Source organism: Oncorhynchus masou, chromosome 28 (assembly GCF_036934945.1).
Source record: "Oncorhynchus masou masou isolate Uvic2021 chromosome 28, UVic_Omas_1.1, whole genome shotgun sequence".
Taxonomy (NCBI): Eukaryota; Metazoa; Chordata; class Actinopteri; order Salmoniformes; family Salmonidae; genus Oncorhynchus; species Oncorhynchus masou.
In genome coordinates, this window is record NC_088239.1 from 52,749,073 (window position 1) to 52,776,388 (window position 27,316).

Consider the following 27,316-nt stretch of genomic DNA (forward strand, 5'->3'; position numbering starts at 1 on the left):
CCCATTCCTCAAAGCATAATGGCATCAATGACCTAGATCATATATTTAGCGATAATACATGACTAAATCTTGAATCATTGAAATTGATACAGTGGGGCAAAAAAGTATTTAGTCAGCCACCAATTGTGTAAGTTCTCCCACTTAAAAAGATGAGAGAGGCCTGTAATTTTCATCATAGGTACACTTAAACTATGACAGACAAAATGAGAAAAGAAAATACAGAAAATCACATTTGTAGGATTTTTTATGAATTTATTTGCAAATTATGGTGGAAAATAAGTATTTGGTCACCTACAAACAAGCAAGATTTCTGGCTCTCACAGACCTGTATCGTCTTCTTTAAAAGGCTCCTCTGTCCTCCACTCGTTACCTGTATTAATGGCACCTGTTTGAACTTGTTATCAGTATAAAATACACCTGTCCACAACCTCAAACAGTCACACTCCAAACTCCACTATGGCCAAGACCAAAGAGCTGTCAAAAGACACCAGAAACAAAATTGTAGACCTGCACCAGGCTGGGAAGACTGAATCTGCAATAGGTGGGCAGCTTGGTTTGAAGAAATCAACTGTGGGAGCAATTTTTAGGAAATGGAAGACATACAAGACCACTGATAATCTCCCTCGATCTGGGGCTCCACGCAAGATCTCACCCCGTGGGGTCAAAATGATCACAAGAACAGTGAGCAAAAATCCCAGAACCACACGGGGGGACCTAGTGAATGACCTGCAGAGAGCTGGGACCAAAGTAACAAAGCCTACCATCAGTAACACACTACGCCGCCAGGGACTCAAATCCTGCAGTGGCAGACGTGTTCCCCTGCTTAAGCCAGTACATGTCCAGGCCCGTCTGAAGTTTGCTAGAGAGCATTTGGATGATCCAGAAGAAGATTTGGAGAATGTCATATGTTCAGATGAAACCATAATAGAACTTTTTGGTAAAAACTCAACTCGTCGTGTTTGGAGGACAAAGAATGCTGAGTTGCATCCAAAGAACACCATACCTACTGTGAAGCATGGGGGTGGAAACATCATGCTTTGGGGCTGTTTTTCTGCAAAGGGACCAGAACGACTGATCTGTGTAAAGGAAAGAATGAATGGGACCATGTATCGTGAGATTTTGAGTGAAAACCTCCTTCCATCAGCAAGGGCTTTGAAGATGAAACGTGGCTGGGTCTTTCAGCATGACAATGATCCCAAACACACCGCCTGGGCAATGAAGGAGTGGCTTCGTAAGAAGGTCCTGGAGTAGCCTAGCTAGTCTCCAGATCTCAACCCTATGGAAAATCTTTGGAGGGAGTTGAAAGTCTGTGTTGCCCAGCAACAGCCCCAAAACATCACTGCTCTAGAGGAGATCTGCATGGAGGAATGGGCCAAAATACTAGCAACAGTGTGTGAAAACCTTGTGAAGACTTCTAGAAACGTTTGACCTCTGTCATTGCCAACAAAGGGTATATAACAAAGTATTGAGATAAACTTTTGTTATTGACCAAATACTTATTTTCCACCATAATTTGCAAATAAATTCATAAAAAAATCCTACAATGCGATTTTCTGGATTTTTTCTCTCTCATTTTGTCTGTCATAGTTGAAGTGTACCTATGATGAAAATTACAGGCCTCTCTCATATTTTTAAGTGGGAGAACTTGCACAACTGGTGGCTGACGAAATACTTTTTTGCCCCACTGTATATATTTCCCACTACCAAAGAAAGCTTTAATTTCACATCTTTAGATCTACGACACCCTGAAAATAACAAATGGACACCTGGAAATTGCGCTATAGTGCCACCAACGTCTTGTGATACAAACTGATATGCATCACGAGACATTACCCTTGAGTCAATACATTACATTCAAAATTTGCTGATAAAGCTGCATTGGGTGAAATGGTGAAAAACAGGCAGGCAGGCAGGCAGGCAGGCAGGCAGGCAGGCAGGCAGGCAGATAAACTCACAGACAGACATGTCTCTGTCTCTCTCTCTCTATCTCTCTTTCTCCCTCCTCTCTTCCCACTCCCTTATTCACCCCCTCTCTCCCGCTCCCTCATGCACCCCCTTCTCTTTCTCTCCCTCCTTCTTTCCCTCTCTCCCCCTCCTCTCATCTCTCTTTATATTCCTCTCCCTCCCTCCTCTCTCCCACCTCCACCTCTAGATGTGCGTCAAGGGCATTGACGCATCAGTCAATACATTCCATTCAAGTTAAAAGAAAGTTGGTGATAAAGCCACAATGGGTAAGTTCGTGAAAGACTCACAGACAGACAAACATATACACTCACAGACTTTTTTTGCCTTGAATGCAATGTATTGATTTATGCGTCACCTCTCGTGATGCATATCTTTCTGCAAAAGTATACCAAACTGACGGTTATCAGTTGATACCAGGCTAGCAATGCACATACTACAGCCTTCCAATCCCACAGGCACACTGACACTACATCCTGGCAAATCTCACACTCCCATTAAAGATAGCCTGAAAGCTAAACGCTTCCCATCGAAAGCTACAGGAAATTCCAACCGTAAGTATCATTGCAGCATAGAGCATCATAAAGAAAGCAACACAGAGACAGAGTAATACAGATTTCAAGACGAACGACCCACATTCTAGCTCAAACTACATTGCAGCTACGTATACAAAACCCTCCCACGCAACATCTCTACCCAATTCATTCATCAAAACACCACATTGGAAGGTTCCCCCACAAATATAATTATAAAGCACACAACTATGTGCATGATGCCTATATTGAATACATACTGTAACAACATCTAGCTCCTTGAGATCACTGACATCTGTCAGACTCCTAGACTGTGAGACACTGTAACACTAACCAGGCTCTCTGTTGGTATAGCCTTGATTGGTAAGTCTTTCCAAGGGAGTGTAACTTAGACATGGAAACACAAGCTGTTACTCCACTATGTGACAGACGCTATCTTACTCACAGACCTAAGCCATCAAAACAGTCCAAACAGAATATTGTCTGCACACAGCACAAAAGCTCTCATTTGTATTTGAGACAACAACTCAATGTAACAAAAGAAAGCGTTTTGCTTTAAAACAGTGTAATTCCAACATTTAAAACCAGGTCATATAAGAAAAGCCTATTGGTCTGTAAAAGCAATTATGGCAATCCATGACCTGAAATACAACACTCAAGAGCTCTTTACCTCTGAGCATCAAAAATATTCCATGCTAGTGGCAGAAGCACTAGTTATGAGGGAGAGGGGAGTAACTTACAGTTACAGTACATCTGCAGCGGAAAACCTGGAATTACAGTGCCTTGCGAAAGTATTCGGCCCCCGTGAACTTTGCGACCTTTTGCCACATTTCAGGCTTCAAACATAAAGATATAAAACTGTATTTTTTTGTGAAGAATCAACAACAAGCGGGACACAATCATGAAGTGGAACGACATTTATTGGATATTTCAAACTTTTTTAACAAATCAAAAACTGAAAATTGGGCGTGCAAAATTATTCAGCCCCTTTACTTTCAGTGCAGCAAACTCTCTCCAGAAGTTCAGTGAGGATCTCTGAATGATCCAATGTTGACCTAAATGACTAATGATGATAAATACAATCCACCTGTGTGTAATCAAGTCTCCGTATAAATGCACCTGCACTGTGATAGTCTCAGAGGTCCGTTAAAAGCGCAGAGAGCATCATGAAGAACAAGGAACACACCAGGCAGGTCCGAGATACTGTTGTGAAGAAGTTTAAAGCCGGATTTGGATACAAAACGATTTCCCAAGCTTTAAACATCCCAAGGAGCACTGTGCAAGCGATAATATTGAAATGGAAGGAGTATCAGACCACTGCAAATCTACCAAGACCTGGCCGTCCCTCTAAACCTTCAGCTCATACAAGGAGAAGACTGATCAGAGATGCAGCCAAGAGGCCCATGATCACTCTGGATGAACTGCAGAGATCTACAGCTGAGGTGGGAGACTCTGTCCATACGACAACAATCAGTCGTATATTGCACAAATCTGGCCTTTATGGAAGAGTGGCAAGAAGAAAGCCATTTCTTAAAGATATCCATAAAAAGTGTCGTTCAAAGTTTGCCACAAGCCACCTGGGAGACACACCAAACATGTGGAAGAAGGTGCTCTGGTCAGATGAAACCAAAATTGAACTTTTTGGCAACAATGCAAAACGTTATGTTTGGCGTAAAAGCAACACAGCTCATCACCCTGAACACACCATCCCCACTGTCAAACATGGTGGTGGCAGCATCATGGTTTGGGCCTGCTTTTCTTCAGCAGGGACAGGGAAGATGGTTAAAATTGATGGGAAGATGGATGGAGCCAAATACAGGACCATTCTGGAAGAAAACCTGATGGAGTCTGCAAAAGACCTGAGACTGGGACGGAGATTTGTCTTCCAACAAGAAAATGATCCAAAACATAAGGCAAAATCTACAATGGAATGGTTCAAAAATAAACATATCCAGGTGTTAGAATGGCCAAGTCAAAGTCCAGACCTGAATCTAATCGAGAATCTGTGGAAAGAACTGAAAACTGCTGTTCACAAATGCTCTCCATCCAACCTCACTGAGCTCGAGCTGTTTTGCAAGGAGGAATGGGAAAAAAATTCAGTCTCTCGATGTGCAAAACTGATAGAGACATACCCCAAGCAACTTACAGCTGTAATCACAGCAAAAGGTGGCGCTACAAAGTATTAACTTAATTAAGGGGGCTGAATAATTTTGCACGCCCAATTTTTCAGTTTTTGATTTGTTAAAAAAGTTTGAAATATCCAATAAATGTCGTTCCACTTCATGATTGTGTCCCACTTGTTGTTGATTCTTCACACAAAAATACAGTTTTATATCTTTATGTTTGAAGCCTGAAATGTGGCAAAAGGTCGCAAAGTTCAAGGGGGCCGAATACTTTCGCAAGGCACACTATGTATGTGGCTTAAGAAGGGACAGCAGTCAAGTCTCTTTCTACAGTATATCATATGCACGTATAACTTGTCCAGTTCATATCCTCCTAGAATAAAAAGACGGAAGGGGTTTATGGCTTACTAAGCTTAAAAGGTCCTCAATGCTACGACAATAGTCCATCCCATGATCCATAGCCTAATAAAGAGTATGTCCAAGAGGGAGCAGAGAGGGACGCATAGAAAATGGCCTGTTGACCCGTGCTCACGCACCAACGCAAACAAACACAGAAGATGATCTTTATAACAGAGAGTAAGAGCAGTGTCGCTACGCATGGTGTCCCTCAAGCAGAGCCCCTGTAATGCACAATGATAAGACACAAAGATCCAGAGTGACCGATTCCAACCAAAGACAATCTCTTCAAATATAGCCTCCTGTTACGGTCCAGTGGCTGCTCTCAGATGGTTGGCTTGTCATCTGATGGATACAAATACTGTTTAATCATTAAGGGACTATTCCCCTGCTCATCACGGGAACGCTGCACCCACGCCAGCCGGGGTGAGCCTAAGCCATAGTGCTGACATCTTTGCCCAGACCACACCATTAAGGATGTCCTGAAGTCATCCCATTCCTTAGTCTCTCTGTCGGCCTTCTTTCTTACAGTATCCATAGAAGCTCACCCTGTGTTGGTTGCAGCCTGGGTTGGTTACTGGTTTCAGTATGCTCAATATAACTAATGGAGTCCAGCTCAATATTTAATCTGTCTGTGTAATGTGGAGATGGGAACATATATCTTGTCACTGAGCGAAAGAAATCGCTCAATCTCATTAGTGAATTAGGTTGAGAGGTTCAGCCCAATTAGAAATTCATGCAATGGTTTATTTATGATATCAAAGTGAGGCATTTAGAGGCTACTTTGCTGAGTAAATCTCAAGCTGTAGGTTACATTTTATTTTGCATCTGAAATAAAAGTAATTACTGAATGCGTAGCATTCAACTGAAATAAAAAATCTATATGAAAAGATAATATCATAAGTCAATCTCCCTTTGATTGGAGTGCTCTAGCTGGAGACGTTTCTCATATCAATTATATAACATCTATGTTTCTGATCATATAATTGATCATGGGGTAGCAAACATGATCAATTAATAAACATTTGGATTCTCATCCTGTTCAGAGGCAGAGTATATGTGCCCTTGAAATCCTGTTTGTTCAGTGAACATTGAGATCACTAGCAAGCAATGGTTATCTGACTCCAGTCTGGCGTCTCAGGCAGAGGACAGATTTCCCTGTGAGAAACACACAGCCTCTCCTGCATTTACACCACGGCGTCTTTAATACACACAGAGAAGCACGCACACACACAGCACAAACATACACCATCCAGGACAAACTAAGCTAGACAAGGCTGGGTAAATTGACTCAAATACAAGACCTCGGAGGCTTGTGGTTCTCACCCCCTTCCATAGACTACCACAGTAATTATGACAACTTCCGGAGGACGTCCTTCAAACTATCAGAGCTCTTCCAGCATGAATTGACAAGTTTTCCACCCAATCAAAGGATCAGATAATGAATCTAGTACTGAAAACATAAGCTACAGCTAGCTAGCACTGCAGTGCATAAAATGTGATGAGTAGTTGACTCAAAGAGAGAGAAAGACAATAGTTGAACAGTTTTGAACAAATGAATTTCTTCAGAAATGAAGGAGAAGCAAGATAGCGTGAGAGAGAGAGAGAGCTAGCTATATTTCGTGGTAATATTTATTTTCACTTTCACTTACTTTCCTAGCGAATACAGCTTGCTAGTTTAGCGTACTCAAACACCTGGCTCAAACAGAGAGGGATGCTATGTTAGCTAGCTGGCTATGGCTATCCAACAATGAAACTCTTCCAAGTCAAGGTAAGCTTTTGGTTTTATTAAATTATTGCCACCGGGGCCCGCCGGTGTAACTGCTTGCAGACTCTACACTGTACTGCATGATTGTAGCAGGTTTACTAACGTCCTAGTTCTAATGTTAGTAGCTATGTTGACTATGATGTTAGCTAATATGGTGACAACGATGTAGGCTGTGTGTAGCGGTTAGTGGTTATGATATGAAGTCCACAAGCGAAGGGAAAAAGTGAGAGGAGGAGAGCTCGTAAATGCAATAAGGAATAATACAACGATAAAAGGGATCATACTGTTTGTATGTGACTGCTATGAAAGTGAACTGTGTTTACGTATGATCAGGGGTGTATTCATTCTGCCGATTTTGTTTAAAAAACTATCTTCAACGGAAGCAAACGGAACAAAGCTGGAATAAACATACCTGAATTTGTCCAATAGAAACTCCTGTTTGCAACTGTTGGACTAATGATTACACTTACCTAGATGCAGGCAAGAGTGTGCAAGGTATTGAATGTGTCAATGTCTGTCAATGAATTTGATCACTCAAATTTCTCTTGACCATTGCATCTACACTACAGTTCAAAAGTTTGGGGTCACTTAGAAATGTCCTTGTTTTTAAAAGAAAAACACTTTTTTTGTCCATTATAATAACATCAAATTGATCAGAAATACAGTGCAGTTAATGTTGTAAATGACTATTGTAGCTGGAAATGGCTGGTTTTTAATGGAATATCTACATAGGTGTACAGAGGCCCATTATCAGCAACCATCACTGCTGTGTTCCAATGGCATGTTGTGTTAGCTAATCCAAGTTTATCATTTTAAAAGGCTAATTGATCATTAGTAAACCCTTTTGCAATTAAGTTAGCACAGCTGAAAACTGTTGTGCTCATTAAAGAAGCAATAAAACTGGCCTTCCTTATACTAGTTGAGTATCTGGAGTATCAGCATTGGTGGGTTCGATTACAAGCTCAAAATGGCCAGAAACAATGCACTTTCTTCTGAAACTCGTCGGTCTATTCTTGTTCTGAGAAATTAAGGCTATTCCATGCGTGAAATTGACAAGTAACTGAAGATCTCGTACAATGCTGTGTACTACTCCCTTCACAGAACAGTGCAAACTGGCTCTAACCAAAATAGAAAGAAGAGTGGGAGGACCCGGTGCACACTTGAGCAAGAGGACAAGTACATTAGTGTCTAGTTTGAGAAACAGATGCCTCACAAGTCCTCAACTGGCAGCTTCATTAAATAGTACACGCAAAACACCAGTCTTAATGTCTACACCTGCATTGCTTGCTGTTTGGGGTTTTAGGCTGGGTTTCTGTACAGAACTTTGAGATATCAGCTGATGTACGAAGGGCTATATAAATAAATTTGATTTGATTTGAACAGTGAAGAGGCGGCTCCGTGATGCTGGCCTTCTAGGCAGAGTTGCAAAGAAAAAGCCATATCTCAGACTGGCCAATAAAAATAAAATATTAAGACGGACAAAAGAACACAGACACTGAACAGTAGTAGTGTACATTGTAAACTTTGATTCTTAGGCTAGGTTGTAGCAACCTCATGATGTGTATAGGAAAACTTTGAGTATCATGAATTAGCCTAAACCTATTGATGTTACATTGAGCTGGGTAAATAGAATTTGAATGACAGTCATCCAATATGCTGTAATAGAAATAAGGCCATGCTCATAAGAAAAAGAATCATCCTCCCTCATCTTAAATGGCACCGACTGCCACCGGATCAGACAGCAGAGCAAACAAACAACGCAATTATTATAGATCGATAGCTGTCACCAAAAGACGTATGTCGTTGGTATCATACCTTCAACATGAAATAGCATGCCCTACAACATTTGTTAGCTGATTGCTGGCATTTACATACAGAATATTAGTGTATATAAATACATTATATGGCTTCTACTTGGAGAGGAGTCTTGAGAGTCTCTGAACTTTGAGACATCACACAACGAAGATGGAGAGAAATGCTAATAATGCACCATGTCACCGATCATTGCCATCTTAAAAGGATATTTCAGGATTTTGGCAATGAAGCCCTTTATCTGCTTCCCCAGAGTCAGATGAACTCAACGCAATGACTGGAAGTCTATTGTAACTGCTAGCACACTAGTAGTACCATAGACTTCCATTCATTGCGCTACGCTATTTAGCATTGGTTCGCAAAACTACCTCTAATTTCCTTCATAGCATACTGGATGCAGAGACATAAAAATAGTATCAATTAGAGCATCTGACTCTGGGGAAGTAGATAAAGGGCTTCATTTCCAAAATCCTGAAGAATCCCTTTAATCTAGAAGACATGTCCCTGCAGCCTCCCCATGTCCAAGAGCTGTCCTCAGACTGACCTAAGGATATTTCCGGCACCATGAGGACAGAAACTAAAATCAAGAGGTGTGTCCCTATACTGTCTAAGCAGCTAAAAAGTGTAGAAGTCAAATCTTCCCTGTTTGTACACTTTGGATAAGTAAATCACTTCAAAGGAGCTTGAGCAGCGTGTGGGCACCTCTCTTCAGTCTGAACTATGCATCTATATTTGACAGGCATCTGTGAGTACAGATGGATGGGCATGAATAATCTATCTCAATGAGGATGGAAAACAGCCAATATTGAGAGGACAGGATAGGGTGCACGTTCTGTGGTAGAGATAGGGTTGGAAAATTCTGAGAACTTTCAATAAATTCCTTGGTTTTCCAGAAATCCTGGTTAGAGGATTCCCTAGGTAGAGATATATACCAATACTACAACTACTGATACAGCTGCAAGTAGCAATAAAAGTGCCATTGAGGTGGGTCACAATCAACTGACTAAGGAGAGTATCGAGTAATAATATAGCTGCAAACAGCAATAACAGCAGATATGGAGTTTAAGTGAGTGTCACTAATCAAGGTGAGAATTGCTATATTGAGTCATATACCAGTCTGAATAAGACTGTGGAAGATATGAAAATCGAATATTTGAATGTAAGCCATAAAATGTATCAATCTGATATTTCTAATAACAACCCCTCAGCGTATTTGTGCTTTTTCTATCGTCGTAATAGTCATTCAAAATACTCCATTCCCTTTGATGTTGTCAGCAAATTGGTTGACTTAAGGAAGTCTAGTTTATGACATGTACAGTATGTTTATTAAATAACAGAAACACAAAGGGCTAAAACCAAAGAGCTGAAACCTGAAAGTGAGAAACCTGGAAATGATACCCTCTTGGAAGCTTATACTACATTCTATTATGTACACAGCAATAGAGAACCTTTGCTGAGGAAATGTAAATGGTTTTGTTATGTATCAAGATATGGTATTGATCAGTGCGCGTTTCTATCATCCCTTGCAAAGAAAACTTTACAGTAGGCCATTTGAAAAATTTACAGTATGCATTTTGAAAACTTTACTGTAGGCCATTTGAAAACTTTACCGTAGGCCATTTGAAAACTTTACTGTAGGCCATTTGAAAACTTTACAGTATGCATTTTTGAAAACTTTACCGTAGGCCTTTTGAAAACTTTACTGTAGGCCATTTGAAAACTTTACCGTAGGCCATTTGAAAACTTTACAGTAGGCCATTTTCTAAGTTTACAGTAAGCCATTTGAAAAGGAGACACATTTTACTGTTGAGCTGTTTCAATGATTGATATCCCTCTGGGGCTTGTTAGCCCTAAATTTAACAAAGAGGCTAATGAATACAGGCCATTGTAATTCAACAATACAGAAGATAATGAACTAGTGGCCTATTCACACACTGTATCCCTAAACCATATGAATTCTACTCCAAAATTGAACCCAAAAATAGTCATGAGGAAAAGTATGATTATTTCATGGACTTGACACAAGAAATATTCATTTGAATATTTTTGCAAGGATTTTCCTTGCACATAATCTTTATCGCTACATGAGGTTTATCTACTTTGTTTTACAATGGTGTTTGAAAATAATGTAAATAGCCTTCATGTTTTCTCGCTGTTTCAAAGAAAGGAGATGACATAAAAAGTGTTTTTATGCAGCCTCAGCATGGTAAAAAAATGCTTGGCATAGGCAAACGTATTTCTTCTCTGGTCAATTTGACTCTGGTGGAGCAACATAATAGGTTCCTGACAATACCGTAATATATGTCCACCTCTCGACAAGCCACACAATTGAGGGAGCACCATTCATTATTTTAATGAAGTGGTTCTACAACCGAGAGAGACATAAATGCTGAATTGCAGGAAGAAAAAACGTTAAGTAATGCAACAATGCTCTGACGCAAGGTCATAAAATTGAGTTTGTCCAAGTGCTCGAACCATTCAAGGAAGCTGACAATCCAGACCAGTTAACCCCTGAAGGTTTGGAAGATGCAGGAGCCAATCTTGAGATGCAAGTGCCAGCCACTATCATAGTAAAATATTGATTTGGCTGCTGCTCCTATTCTACCCACTGATTCTCCAATAAATAAGATGATCTTTCTCATTGGGTGTTTTAATATGTTAAAACATATGTTCATATGTATTAATACCTTTCTTGTTAGGGCGTTTTAATATGTTAGCAATTATTGTTGAAATCACAAATACCTAAAAGACTACAAATGAAATAGAAATGATAACAGACTGAAGTAGACATTGGAATAACAACTTCTTAAAGCTAGACTCTCCAGATTAAATAAGCATAAACCATCAGAGTGGGCAAGGAATGACATTCCATTAGAGCAACATAGGAATTCATTTTTTGAAGCTATTTGTTTACAAAGTCTCCAATGATAAGAACAACCTGGAGCAATAGGTAGAGAGATATACCATTGTTTGTGTAGCAAACAATGGAGGGATAGTATTTTGGTTATGATAAAGCAACTCATCTCATGAAGGTATTTATAAGTCTGTTTAAGTTTCCAATGCCACATAATTAGATTATGTCACCCGCTAAGGAGGAAATGTACTTAATTTGGAAATAATCAATTTCATTTCAGAGTAATTGCACTCAGTGAAGTCGGTTAAATCGACTTATCGCATCAATGTTGGAGCTAGAAACATAAGCATTTAGCTGAACATACGATAACATCTACAAAATACGTGTACATGACCAATAAAATTTGATTTGGTTTGGATGTCTTGGATACAATTATTCTGCAAACTCACACTCATACTGATAAGAAATGTTTTAGTCATTTAGCAGATGCCCTTATCCAGAGCAAGGAATGACAGTAGTGAGTGCATAGATTTTCATACTTTTTCTCACTGTGCACTTTGACAGCATGGTACACTTGGATAGCAAATGTGTAATAACACTATTATGACACTATTATAACCACAGCTAACCGCTCAAGGGATGTGAATGACAATGACATGAAGAATAACCATGTTACCTGAATCTCCCTTGCGTGGTATATGATAATCAGACCAAGAAGAATGATTGTAGAAAGGCTTATCAGGCATTTTAGAGCTAATGAATACAATGACTCCTGTAAAGAGAGAAATAACAATAGTAATTCAACAACACATGTATTCATGCAACAAACAGTATCTTACAAAATAGAAATATGATATTATATATTGAATCATTCAAATTTCAGGAAACTCCTGTAATGTAGGCCTATATATTGGATTTGCACATCGCTAGTTCAATATAGTACAAGGCTACAGTATATTAGTAAAGCCTAGCAAAGCACATCATACTGTAACACTTTCTTTATTTTGAAAGATCTATATCTTGAAAACTTGAATGCTGACATGCAAAACATTTTGGTATCAACAGTGGACTAATGAAAAAAATACAAAAAAGATTGTTTTTGAGTGGAGTTTTCCTTTAAGGCCAACAGAGGACATCCCTTTAATGCGTGACAGATCATGTGTCACTATGTCAATGGAGTTGGTAAACCCACTTCGGCTCAAATAGTAACCTGGTCTCAAAGCATTTTGTATTATTCGGTATGTAAACCCGAGACACTCGATTTAGTATGATATGTTACGTTTCGTATGGTATGTATTCATTTGTGGATGTCCATCACTCATTTCATAAGATATGTTAAGAATTACAATTTGTATTATATGTTACGAATTTGCAAAATGTACATTGTTACACATTTTCCAAATGCACAATATGTTACAAATTTGCAATATGACAATATTTCGAACTTGTAAATGTACAATATATTCCGAATTTGAAAAAACGTATGATATGTTACGAATTCTAGTTCGGTGGCTTGGTGGCTAACGTTAGCTAGTTGACTAACGTTAGCTAGGCTATGGTTGAGTGTTAAGTTTAGGAGTTAGCTAATAGGGTTAAGGTTAGTGTTAGCTAACAAGCTAAGTAGTTGCAAAGTAGCTAAAAGCAGTAAGTAGTTGAAAAGTTGCTAATTAGCTAAAGTTGTCCATGATGTGATTCAAACTCGCAACCTTTCGGTTGCTAGGGGTTCGCTTTCTAGAGGTCTGCTTTATATGCCCACCCATTCACCCTGACCAATCACCTTATGTATCCGTCTGTCTTATGTAAACACACCAAACGTAACATATCATTCCAATTTTTGTGTCTAGTCTGTGAGACCAGGCTGCAAGAGAGAGACCAGCCATGCAAGTTATGGCTGATCAGATGGTTTATGGGTTAAGTCTTCACAGTCTAAAAATTTGATGTGTAAAGAAAACAAGTCAACTATGCTACTACTGGTTTAAATCCCTAAAAATGTAACTTGCGGTTTTTCCTGGTAAACTCGACATGCCAGTCAATGAATCCTTCTGACCAAGATGGACCTGCAGCCTACCGGGTTTGAGTTACGCACCTTTCCATAGGCTCCCCATGAGAGTTCAGTCTCTATAACCATAACTACGATCCCAAACATCCCAAAGATCAAAGCATAGTCGCTGAGACGCTTCCTTTTCTCAAACAAGGCCCTTCTATGTCCAAGCTTTTGCCCAATGTTCTGGTTCTTCTTTTTACCCGATTTACTGCCACTGTTGTTACATCCACCCCCTCCGTCTCCCGATGCATAAGGCATTAGGGTGGTGGAATTGTTCTCCGGTTTAGAGGCTAGGGTGTCCGACGCATCTGCGGTAGAGATTGGTTGTAAAGGCTGGGATTCGGAATCAAACTCGTGTAGGTTTCTGCGGGACGAGCTCAAGTTGCTCAGCGGTCGCATTACGCCGCCGTTGTATCTGCAGCTACTCATGGCTATTTCGTTATACGAGTTACTGTCTCTGTGGCTGCTGCTCGGGCTGCCCCGCTGCCGATTGTGGCACTGCTGATGGTAATGATGTCTGGATGAACTACCATGACTGGAGGGCGTGAACTCACAGACGCTAAACTGAGAACCTTGCCTCGAATACGTTACGGATGGCGTCCTTAAAGTTCCTTGAGTGTTCGGCGACGTCCCGCGAAAAACTAGGCTTTTTCTTGCATCACATGTACAGTTATTGCAGGTGCAGCATTGGTTGCGCTCCTTAGTGAGCCGTTCCTCTGGTCCGCAGTAGTGCTGGTACTTACAGTGATGCTGGAACTGCTGCTCTTGAAGGAAATCGTTCTGCAACTGCAAAGGGGTTTCCATGTCAGTGCTGCTGTTTAAAGCAGCAGTCGGGTACCACCATACACCCGTCGAAGGGCGTTGTGGTATGTCCTGGAGGACAGCTACAGAGCAAGATTAGACCCATTTCGGCTCCTGTAGAATGTAAGTGATGGCTCCAATTGGATAGACAGGACCAAAACAACCGTCTTGACGTCATTGAAAAGGTTGCAACATTTTTTCGAATATTCATTCAAGGAAAGTAGCGTGTCAGTAGAGAAAAACAATGTCTTACAAGTGAGACTGTTCAAGTATGAACACCGAGATAAGAGGGGGAAAATAATTGAGGGCATATTACATATGCTCATGACCTAGGCGTGGGAGCCTACATGGGAGCTCTCAATGATGTTCACCCTGATGTTCACTGTAAAATACCAGTGGGGTCGCCTACCGTTTACACAAAATCAAAAGTGCAAAATCAACTCATATTATGTGGTTTTGACTTAGACATTATGTATGCCCTTATAAATGGATATGCCCATAAAACGTGGATTACATTGAAAATGCACTATTATATCCATTGTCATTAAATAACAACTAACGTAATGTAAAGCAATACAAATACATAGCCTAAAATATAGCATATCTTGTTCAGGAGTTTTCCCATCATCCAATATTCTTCTGATCAAAAATCTGCTATGCCTTTTATCAGCATGCACTACTTTAGGCTGGTATCGAATGTAAGAGATAATAATAATGAAAACATGTTTTGTCCATTTGATGTAGTTTAGGCTACTGATACAGATAGGCCACCAAATAATTTTGGCGGTGGTAGGTTTGAATGGGCCCACTGGCAACCGTGAAATTCCCTTACATCGATGACTTTTTGCAAATCCAATCAGTTTTTCACTTGATTCAACTCATCACATATATTTGTTTTGTTGAAATGACGTGGAACCAATGTGGATTCAACCATTTTTTGCCCAGTGGATTGTTTCATCAACCAAACTTCTCAATTGATCAAGTGTATGTTACTAGGGCTAATAGTGTAGCCTACTCTTGAACATTGAAAGTAATAGGTTGACTAGTTGCTTAGTCCAGATGGCATACAATTACAGCAGCAGTTACTCTTCCTTGGATCGCTCAAAACCACTTATTATTATTTTATCAATCGATATTAGCCAATGCGTAGCTGATGTGCTGATTGAGCCACTCAAGATGTTGGAGATAGCAATTTCATTCACATGGTCTGTGCCTGTTAATCTTGGTTACATTCACAGACCATGTGACTTGCATTCCAGTCAGACTGGGGGCAGCCGTCTCAATCCTCAGATTGATGTGTTCGCTGGTAGCGGTGTTATTAATGGGGTGGAGGAGTTATGTCACCTGGAGGAAATATAGGCAACTGCTCGAAATTGAGCATCTGGGGAGCCATAAAGCAAAGCCTGAACCCAATCATCCACACGTATCGGGTACTGCTGCAACCACACATTATTATAGAATGTGAATGTGTATTTGTGAAACATCCAACATCATTGTTCTCTCAAACTGTATCTTGTATTTTCTGAATCCCGAATGATCTGAATCCTGGCAGCCTGTTTAGGCTATGTGGTTAAAATAGACTATTATATGGATAATTTTACAGTACTTGGTTAATAAAACTCCAAACCCCTTTGAATTATGTCAGAGAAGGCATCTCCAGTTTAGAAAAAGCACCTATGCACCAGTGACTCCAAATCGTTGAAATTATTGGAGCTGTCCAAGGTGCTCAATAAAATGTAATTAATGTGTCACCTACTGAGTGTTATCCCTTTAAATTGTGTTGTTTTTTTTGCACGAGATCGCAATGCGCACTTGTCTCTGATTGGCTGCTCTGTCTGACCACGTGCTGTTTTTGTAATTCAGCGGAAACCTGGTTGCAACTAGCTATCTGAAATTAATGGAACTAAGCGTTCTACATATGTGTATGTAATCAGTAAAGAGGACGCCTGATGGCAAGGATGTAGCTAGCTATTTTACTAGTCAGAGGCAGACTAATTCACGTGCACGTACAGTGGTTAGTGTCGACATTAGCAGGGTAATCTCTATCTCAATATACGGAATGCAAGCTAGGTAGCTAACGTTAGTTAATCAGCATCAATCTACAACAATAACGTTTGAAATCCTGTCTGGCGAAAGACCCATTAGCTAGGTAGGTTGTGATTCTTGCTGACAACGAACGGTCAGGTTTGCTGGATTGTTTGATTTCACGATATTGCTTGTTTAGCTCGAACAACACGTTTGTGTATTTGCCCTAGCACTACACAGCTGGTTCAAATAATCAAAGCTTGTTGATGAGTTGGTTATTTAAGTCAGTTGTGTAGTACTAGGGCAAAACAACTCAACGTGCACCCAGTGGAGGCTCCAGGACCGTATTTGGGAAACCCTGACATAGACGTAACACTTATCGAAGAAAGTAATATTTTGGGGTTGGGGTTGGCAAGGGTGGTCCCTGTAGTGCCTGATACCAGACCCAGTATTGACACTTACTGGGATGTAAACCAAGACACGTTTGAAAAAATGTAACCCGTACATAAACCCTGACCACACCAAATAAATAGCAAAATAAGGCATTGCCCAAAACAGTAAACATGCTCTCACAGTAGGCACTTGTGAGTCTTTTTCTTTGACATTTTTCACTTGCAGAGACTGTTGTCTTGGAGACCTCAGAGCCCAAATGTCCCCCAGAGCCTGGCTCAATGAGAGGCATGGACAGTGTGGTACTAGACTCTGAATCAGATGAGGAGATATCTGGGTCATCCATGATGTTGTTGGGAGGTATGTTAGTCACCAAACTCATCTAAATACTGTAAATCAGACCTCACCACTCTAGGTTTACACAGGGCTGAGGAAATCAGCCCTCTTATCTGCAGCATACCTTCAACACAAGACATGTACAAGTGATTAGGGGGATCTTATGCCAAACACATTACACACATACTGTACACACAATATTCAAGATTTTGAGGAAAATGTTACCAAAGCTCATGTTTTCTTTGATCAATACCATGGAATGGGATGGGGTCTGCTGTGTCTTGTTCTGTGACATGGAATTCAATGAGTTAGTGAAACGTAAACATGAAAGATAAGTTTAACTGAGATAAGTGCAATTCATCTCTGGGGTTTCTATTCCCAGCAACACAAATTAGAGGCAGTGTGGTGATGTTCATGGTGTGTTAATATGCCCCCCTTAATGTCCTGTTTTAGACCCAGCCTGTAAGAGGAGACTAGAGGTGTGCAATAGCTCCCAGGAGAGTGGGGCATCCAACTCCAGCAAGAAACCAGCCCTCCAGGAAGATTTAGTGGTGAGTCCACTAGGGCCAGGACAATACCAGTATCACAATACTCGTTGGTATCGAGGCAAGGAAACAAAACACAAAGCAGATTTAACTTCTTTAGGAAAACAGCCCTAATGCTGGAAACCCACATCATGTTGTAATCCAGTGAGACATTTGTGCGTTGGAAAAAATATTTCAATACTGGTCTCGTCCCGGTCCTAGAGTCCACCTGACTGCAGTCCAATACCTCCTTCAGCCTCCATGACACCCCCAAACCAGGGTGGGGGTGCATACTCAGTTTACACCTGACGTGTGAGTCATCTGTGTTGAGCTAGAGATTTACTGAAGTAATTTGGCTAAAGTGCCGCGCTCAAGGGCACAAGAGCCCTGTGCCCCACCTGGAGTTTTGACCTTGAGGTTAGCGGTTTATTTCCCTGACCAAGATGATATACTGCCATCTTGCTTGTTCATTTGTTATTTGTCATCTCCAGTACAGAGGGCTAGGCTTGCGTAGGGAGGAGCTCACACTCTAATTGGCCTGTCTGCCTTCGGACTTCACGCGCCAGTGTGTTTTTGTCCAACCAAACAGATGTTTCTGAGGACGAGGGTCCAGAGTCTGGCTGGAAGAGCTGCAGACTTAGTTCCCCGTTCTACAGACTAAGGCTGTAGAATCCCTCTCTACAGTGCCTGTGTTCTCTGTCACTGCAGTTCCACAACACATTCATCAATGCCTTAAATGTTGGCAAATGTGAACCAAAATTGTTTGAAATGTGGGAGCTGCATATTAATAATTATTTTGACAAAAATTGTGTGGTTTTGGTTTACAACGGCATCTGTTTGTCTTATCTTGCATGCACACAAGAGCTTAGAGAACCACTTCTGGAGCATGGTAGACATTTTGAGGAAATCCTATAAGCACTGTGCAAGTTTTCAGAGGAGGGGGAGAGTTTTGTGTTTCATGGTGCATGTGTGTGTGTCTGTTATGTGTGCCTGTTTATACAAAACAAAAACATGTACATTATTTTAGGTAACTAGTTAAATCCTTTTCTGTCTTGTAGCCCTATAGTTTCATGTGTTAAAAGAATAGCACCAATTTGATTTATTTGAGAAAAAAGTTTTTGAAGCCATAGGTAGCCCAAATTCCCTCCCAGGTCCTGTAGACTGATTATTTTTCCTTCCTTAGAGAGGTCCAGTCAAGAATACACCCAGGCATCATCATAAGCTAGTTTTCCCCCCTAAACCTCAGCATGCCAGGCAGCCCAAGCAGCCAAACTCCCTGGTCATCCCCATCACTACCTCACAAGCCTACCAATGGGAGCATAATTAAGACCTTCAATAGGCTGCCCGAAGGAGCAGACAAAAGGAGGAAGGTGATTCCAGATCCAGGCACCAGCTCTGAGGACGAGGCCAGTGATGTCTTTGATGTGTCTGCTGAGGGCATGGAGATCGAACTTGGATGCCTCAGGCTCAGATCAGGAGGTTGGAACAAGGTCTAATGTGAAGGGCCAGATCCTCTGGTTTTTCCAGGAGGCATCGCCGGTTGAGCTGTCTCTCATCTCTGGCTGCTCTGTGAAGAAGGCCCAGAGGATTGTCGAGCTGTGCCTATTTAACGAGTGGGAGATTCTGGTGAGTGGCACAAAAAACTTGTATGAACCCACACACAGTTTTCTTTTCATCGTGATTCATTACTGAATTCCCTATGTTACTATGACCTCTCCAAGTTACAGTTGAAGCCTTAAAAGCTAATTTGTCTAAAGTGTGTGTGTACCCTCAGGTGGCTGTTCTCAACGGAGGGAACGGCCTCTCCACTGACCTGGTGCAGGGCTGTTGTGTGGTCCTGAGGGAACAGGACGTGGCGCGCAGCCTCTTGACCAAGTGTGAGAACATCACCAACAAGATGATGCAGGACGTGACTCAAGCGGTGGAGAGGGACAAGGGCTTCCAGAAACAGCCTGAGATCCTCAACAGCAAGTGGGTTTAGCTGCTGGTTTTATACTCATCTCATTGACATACACATTCAGATATTTATGTAGAATGATTTTCATAGACAAACACAATCTAATACATGTAAATAATTGACAATGGCACTGACAGAGAGGGCTGCCTTGCTTTTAGTTCTTGGTAAACTATGCAGTATTTTGTTTTTTTAATGTATTATTCCTTACATTGTTAGTCCAGAACATTTTTGTGTCATTACATACAGCCGGAAATAACTATTCTTACTTCCATTCCTTTACTTAGATTTGTGTGTATTGGGTATATGTTGTGAAATTGTTAGATATTACTCCACTGTTGGAGCTAGAAACACAAGCATTTCGCTACACCCGCAATAACATCTGCTAAACACATGTATGTGACCAATAACATTTGATTTGATTTGATGTACAGAGGCAGTTTTGAACGCACACACACACACATCCTTCTGTTACTTTGACCTCTCCAGGTTCCAGTTGAAGCCTTATCAGCTAATTGGTCAAAATTGTCTGACTCTGCTATACCAGAACAACCTGAGTGGAATCCTTGCTGATGAAATGGCGAGTTGTTATTCCTGACCAGTCTCCAACAGTTTATTTCAGCTCCTCTAAGACTCGGCACACATGGCATGACAACAGATGAAATCCTGTGTTGATGTGATTGGGAAGCGGGGCTCTCTTTTTGTTGTGCCAATCCAGTCTCTGTAAATCAGTGTTTGTAATGAACCACCTCCTGTCTTCTGTTGGCAGGGTTTGGGGGAAGACCATCCAGGCCATCTCGTTCCTGTTTCCTTGTTAAAGCAAGGAACAACAATTGTAAAGAATCCACGTTACCATGGAAACAGAGTCAACTGCACAAATGCCCGGCTGTCCCGTCTTCAATCAGCTGTTTGTTCGGTCTTGCTTCTCTGGTGTACTATGGTGAGTGACTCATCTGTTCATTCTGAGTGGTGGGACACATCATACTGTCGCCATCATGGTTAAGGCTTAACATTGATTTGATTATACAGATTTCAACCTGTTGGTTTAAGTCACCAGAAGTGAAAGGATTCCCAAATATAGATTCAGTTTAGATTGTCCTAATTATATTGTGTGTGTGTGTGTGTGTGTGTATATGGTCTGTGGGGGATGGCAGGTTCCTTCGATATGATATTCTCAACAAATGGGTCGACTACAACATAATAATTTCCCGTAAGTCCAAAATCGAAGAATGACGGTTATGTAAGAATGACTATACACAGAAGTACACTCGAGTCTATTAGACTACAGGTTCACATCCTACTGTGTTAGCTAACTGCTGGGTGTCTTCTGAGCGAGACACTTAGCCTAAGTGCCTCTGGAAATATCCAGGGGAATTAGTGGAGATCTTGTAAAACCATCAGCCGTGTAAGTCACCCCAGCCAGGTTTCTGCTAACACTCCAATAATGATAATATATTCAGCGTTTGACTGAACCTGAAAAGGTCTTTGTAAGCTGAACCTGTGACTCATTCATTATTCATGGTAGTCAAGTGGTTGCCATGCCTCACAGACTACTTGTGGGAACCTTGTGTGGCTCCTTGAGCTGCCGTGTGTCTGCTGCCAGCTACGCTCTGACTATCGCCAATGACCGCAGCCTGTCCCGAAAGCTCAGAACGCCGAGCATGAGCTGAAGAACATGAGCTTCGCTGCTCTACTGCCACCTCTTGGCCATCAACATCAGTACATTGCTCGAGGCACCGGGAGAGGGAGGGCTTTCATTGGTCATCTTGGTTGAAACAGCAGAGAGGAAGAGGTGAAGTGATAGGTTTTACTCTGCCCAAAATCTGTCCATGAAAATAAACCCACAAAGTGAGGAATTTTTGTATGGGGGTCAATGAGAGTGTCGAAATTGGTCAACAAAACATTGAATTGCTAATTTGCTCCATGAGGCTTATTTGATTGAATAGAAGTTTCATAATGGTTAGGTTGAAATGAATGCACTGATGAGAGAGAGATATAATATGTTTTGGCATTGAGGGCTTCCACTATCTTAAAATAGTCAACTGGGTGGGGATTCCTATGAGTTGGGAGCAATCAGCCAATGAAGAAGAAGGAAATAGCCTCAACTTCTAAAATCTTAACAACTTGGACGTGCTCATATATCCTGATTTCTTTGTCCCAAATGTTTCATTCCGTCCATCCTCAACCCCAGGACGTGGGTGCTCACAATACACAATGATTCCCCAGTTGATCCTGCCATGCTTTTCTCGGTTGTCATGGGGGGGAGGGGGGGGGGGATGCTGATGTAAGTTAAGATTTTAGAAGTTGTCTAGTGTATGACCAACATTCTGTGCCATGAGTGACAAGAAGCAGCAGCTCTACAATACCTTGATGCAGAAGCTGTAGGGATCCACCAATGGAGAGAGTATGTTAGGGAGAGGAATAATGAGAGAAAGATATCTTGGTCATTTGAAAAGTGATAATATACTTAAGGGAATACTAAAAAGCCAAACAAGTTCAATTTTAAGATGCACAGGTTAACTGATTTAAGACCATAGCATGTGTCCATGTGTCTTCAGAGAGAGAGAACTGACCAATGGGATGATACTCATCTTCTGCACATTTATTACTCCAGTGTTTAATTGCTATATTGTAATTATTTTGCCACTATGGCCTATTCATTGCCTTACCTCCCTTATCCTACCTCATTTGCACACACTGTATATAGACTTTTTCTATTGAATTATTGACTGTATGTTTGTTTATTCCATGTGTAACTCTGTGTTGTTTGTGTCACACTGCTTTGCTTTATCTTGGCCAGGTCACAGTTGCAAATGAGAACTTGTTCTCAACTGGCCTACCTGGTTAAATAAAGGTGAAATAAATAAAAACAATTGAAAAAGATGGTCAATTATCCACTGCTGCACCGGTAGCATTATACCACTACTAAACTGACTGCTATGAGTGACTCATGCTCAAGGTCAAGCCTGAACACTTACCTGTTTTAAGAGAATTACAGTTATTGAATGAGTTTGTAACTGCTATTGGCAGTTCTACTTCCACTACCACTAATATGAAAGTTACTGCTGTTTCGTCTACTGCTACCACTACAGCAACTGCTGTTGATGGGGCTTCTGGAAGCTAAGGGTATTACAGTGTGTTTTGGTCAGTCTGTAATTGCTTTGACTCTTGACCCGACCCACCGTGACGCAGACCCAGTGCTGACCAAGGAGGATATGGACGTCATGACAGACTTTGAGCTGCACCGGCTCTGTCTGCAGTACCCGTCCGTACAAGACTATCAGCTGAACACAGACATGCTCCTGGACTCAGGAAAACTCAGCCTGCTCACACAGCTTCTCACCTCTCTCAAAAACAAGGTGTGAAAGTGGAGTGGAAGTTGAACAAATGGAGACAGCTTCTTTATTATGCGCTAGTATGCCTCACCTGTAATGAACCAGCTATAGCCTTCTCCATCGCCCTCCCTGGGGGTTTCTTCTCCCCCCCATAAAACCAGTCACTTTTATTCCCCGTTCCTCTACCTTTGTCAGACACCCCATCTCTTCCCTGCTCTCAATCACAATCACTCTTTCCTTGGCTTTTCCTCTTCTAACATGCAGTCAACCACATTTCTCTCTGATCCCTCCAGTCCAGTAGTCATTAATCACAGTGACTGTGTTCCTCTGTCAGGGGGATAGAGTGGTGCTTTTCAGCCAGTTCACCATGATGCTGGACATTCTAAATGTTCCTGAAGCACGTGAAGCATCGCTACATTCGATTGGATGGGTCAACACCCATGTCTGACAGGTAGGAATTGTCTGATGAATCAGGGCGTTGTACTCTGTCGCTACATCTCGCAGGGCAAATCATTTTTTACCAAACTTACCTTACTATGCTTTTCATTGAGTGCCAATAGCAGAGGCTGTACATGGTTAGAAACAATCTATCAAATGAGTTATGTTTCATTGAGCTGTTAACCTTCCCCCTAATAGGATATGAAAGGCTTTTGCCTTTTAGGAATTGATTGATACGTAGTTTGGACTGAAAATGGTCACAGGCTGGGACTTTGGACATTAATCTGGACATTAACTGTTAATCACAATTCTTGAAAAATTCTTAGTTTTTCAAATTTGCTAACATGCATTGGTCAACTGAAGTCACATTGTCAAAACTCTTCACACAGTCAGTGAAACAGAAGTGTATGTGGACCAATCTGTGAATCATTTTTCATTGCTTTCACACAAAATGCATTCAATGACCACATTCTCCGAAATCCATGAACTCTTTTCTCATTCATACTCCACCACCTGCAAAACTATATATTTGTAGCACATGTTTACAAATGCTGATAGTGTTTCCAAAACTGTTAAAAACACATTCAAAACAGAATGATGGCAAAGGTTGTGCATTTCTGCAGTAACCAGATTGAAACATATAGAAAATCTCAGCAGAATATTTAATCATTCTAAACACAGCTGATGGCAATTTCAGCTGAAAGCCTACCCACGTGTCCTGTTTTTAGTCTCGTTACCAAACAGACAAAAGAGGATGGCTTCGGAATGATTTAGTTCGGAAACATGAATCAAGGAAGACAGGTTGGTAGGGAAAGAAGAGTGGCAGGGAGAGGGAGAATGCATGTAGGACAAAGGAGAGGAAGACCAAGAGTGGTGGTCTCTGATGAGATAAGGGCCACAATTATTGACCATGTTGTAAACCATGGTCTCTCTGAGAGAGGCTGGTTTAAAGTGCAACCAAATCTGCAGCATTTAACAGTTGCATCAATAGTATGAATTTTCCGTAAAAACAACAGGTGAGATGTGCATCCTTCAATGATAATTGAACTACATATTACAGTATGTTCACATTTTTACATGTACTGACATTTTTAAATATATTGATTGTTTTGTGTTTTTCAGTAGGATCCAAGGGTTACGTCCCACAGGAGGGAGAGACAGAATATTATCAGGTGCGCAGGAAATTGCCATTGTTGACTACAAAACTGCTAGTGCTGGCAGACAATATCACTTTTGGGAATGTGAATACGGTCAGCACAACGACAATTGCCAGAGTCCTCGAGAAACATAAAATAAGGGTGAAACAGTGAACGTGTGAAAGAACTCCGGTATCAATATGTCCAGGTAAGTTGTCTGTTCAATAACCAAAACAGGGTACATACACAGCTATTCATAATGTAAAGTGCTGTACAACTGTGGATTTACTGTATTTTAGAGAGTAATGGAGATGGAAGTCAGGAAAACTGCACATCGTTGTGCTGACCGTGGATGTCCCAGGCCAGAGAGGAGCTAACATCACAATGTGTGCAGCACTGTCCAATGATGGTTTGCTGTTACACAAACCACTCATTGGCTCCTACAATACAGAGAGGCTAATTTATTTTCTGGATGACCTGCATAATCATCTTGTGCCAGCGGAGGAGAGAGGGGCAAGGAACTCCCCTACCTTCGTTGTTGTGTGGGATAATGTGGCATTCACAGACTGATACACATCCCAGGATGTCAGTACTATTCCTGTCTCCATACTCCTCCTTCCTAAACCCCATAGAGGAGTTTTTCTCAGTGTGGAGGTGGAAGGTTTATGACCACCATCCACATGACCAGATGTCCTTACTGGATGCCATGAATGCGGGGGTGTGGAGACACTTCTCCTGAAGACTGCCAGGGTGTGGAGACACTTCTCCTGCAGACTGCCAGGGTGTGGAGACACTTCTCCTGAAGACTGCCAGGGTGTGGAGACACTTCTCCTGAAGACTGCCAGGGTGTGGAGACACTTCTCCTGAAGACTGCCAGGGTGTGGAGACACTTCTCTTGAAGACTGCCAGGGTTGGATAAGGCATTCCAGAAGATACTTTCCAAGATGCATCGCCAGAGAAGACATAAGATGTGATGTTGATGAGAACTTGTGGCCAAATGCAGGAGAGAGGGGTAGAACTAGAACCTTCACAGTACTGTACAGTATAAGTGATTATACAATACAAAATCAAATCAAATTTTATTTGTCACATACACATGGTTAGCAGATGTTAATGCAAGTGTAGCGAAATGCTTGTGCTTCTAGTTCCGACAATGCAGTAATAACCAACAAGTAATCTAACCTAACAATTCCACAACTACTACCTTATACACACAAGTGTAAAGGGATAAAGAATATGTACATAAAGATATATGAATGAGTGATGGTACAGAACAGCAGAGGCAAGATGCAGTAGATAGTATCGAGTACAGTATATACATATGAGATGAGTAATGTAGGGTATGTAAACAAAGTGGCATAGTTTAAAGTGGCTAGTGATACATGTATTACATCAAGATGCAGTAGATGATATAGAGTACAGTATATACATATCAGATGTGTAATGTAGGGTATATAAGCATTATATTAAGTGTCATTGTTTAAAGTGACTAGTGATACATTTTTTACATCAATTCCCATTATTAAAGTGGCTGGAGTTGAGTCGGTATGTTGGCAGCAGCCACTCAATGTTAGTGGTGGCTGTTTAACAGTCTGATGGCCTTGAGATAGAAGCTGTTTTTCAGTCTCTTGGTCCCTGTTTTGATGCACCTGTACTGAACTCGCATTCTGGATGATAGCGGGGTGAACAGGCAGTGGCTCGGGTGGTTGTTGTCCTTGATGATCTTTATGGCCTTCCTGTGACATCGGGTGGTGTAGGTGTCCTGGAGGGCCGGTAGTTTGCCCCCGGTGATGCGTTGTGCAGACCTCACTACCCCCTGGAGAGCCTTGCGGTTGTGGGCGGAGCAGTTGCCGCACCAGGCGGTGATACATGTTGTTTTTTGTAATTATTATTGAAGCCCTGGAATTTCAGGAATTTGTTTTTTGTTTCAACTTTTTATTTTTCACAAGTAAATTACTATATGCAAAGATATAGAGAAAAAAAGTATATTGAAGCAAATTGCTGCATTTCTGATTCATTCTTGTTACATATACTATAGTCAATAAAATGAAAAGGTGTTATTCTTATTCTGTAATGAAATACTGATTTATGTGAAAAATCATTCAAACTTAAAAGAGAAAAGTTAATTTATGTAATGCTCCCTGTTAGTGTTTTTTAGGTCAGTGTGTTATGAGTGCCAACGTATGCTTTCTGAGTGAAAATTGAGTGAAAAGAGTGAAAAGCAAACCGATTCTTTAGCTCCCAAGTCTCTCCCATCCTCTTGTAGAATCATTTTAATTGGCCAGTGCAAGACAGAGCTGACATATTTTGAGTTCTTAATGTCTACGAAGGCTGGAGGCCTGGGCATCAACCTGACCTCAGCCTATACGGTCATGTTGCACGACATCGAATGCAACCCCTATAATGATAGGCAGGGAGAGGACTGCTGTCACAAGGTCAGTGAGGAGGGGGAAACTGTTTACACACAAGCATTTTGCTAACGTTACCCATCATACCCAGGCTATGTGCCTTTTTTGTGTGCTTCCGTTGAGCTTGTGTTGCTCATACACTAGATGTGAGTTTATATGCCCAATTGTAAAATTATGTCACCTTTATGTTGTAGGACATTGAACGTCATCGAGCGTTAAGGACTCTATAGAGTACATGACTGCCTCAGTCCCAGGATGGTGAGCTCACTGCCCACTCCTAACTCACATGAACCACAATATACTGTACTTCGCATGCTCATACCAACACAACAGCGTTCATTTTCATATTGCCTGCCAATGAACATGGTCTCTGACAGTTGATTATAGATTTTACGGGCTAAAACTAGATGCATTTTATTTGTCAGGAGTTGAGGACTCGATACCAGAGTACATGGCCTCCCTTCTGAAGGCATCATA

At 41.2% G+C, this 27,316-nt stretch overlaps 1 protein-coding gene and 1 pseudogene across 2 annotated transcripts in view; one reads left to right on the forward strand and one right to left on the reverse strand.

Moving 5' to 3' along the window:
• LOC135517890 (small conductance calcium-activated potassium channel protein 2-like) overlaps window positions 1–14,402 on the reverse strand; it is a 32,370-nt gene extending 17,968 nt beyond the window's left edge. For both annotated transcript variants that reach the window (XM_064942569.1, XM_064942568.1), the window contains exons 1-2: window positions 13,535–14,402; window positions 12,125–12,220 (exon numbers count right to left, since the gene is read on the reverse strand). In XM_064942569.1, coding sequence (XP_064798641.1) covers window positions 12,125–12,220; window positions 13,535–14,296 — 858 coding nt within the window. In that variant the 5' untranslated portion in view covers window positions 14,297–14,402. The remainder of the gene's footprint in view (window positions 1–12,124; window positions 12,221–13,534) is intronic.
• Window positions 14,403–18,815: 4,413 nt separating this feature from the next.
• LOC135517014 (SWI/SNF-related matrix-associated actin-dependent regulator of chromatin subfamily A containing DEAD/H box 1B-like) lies at window positions 18,816–27,069 on the forward strand (annotated as a pseudogene).
• The last annotated feature ends 247 nt before the right edge of the window (window positions 27,070–27,316 follow it).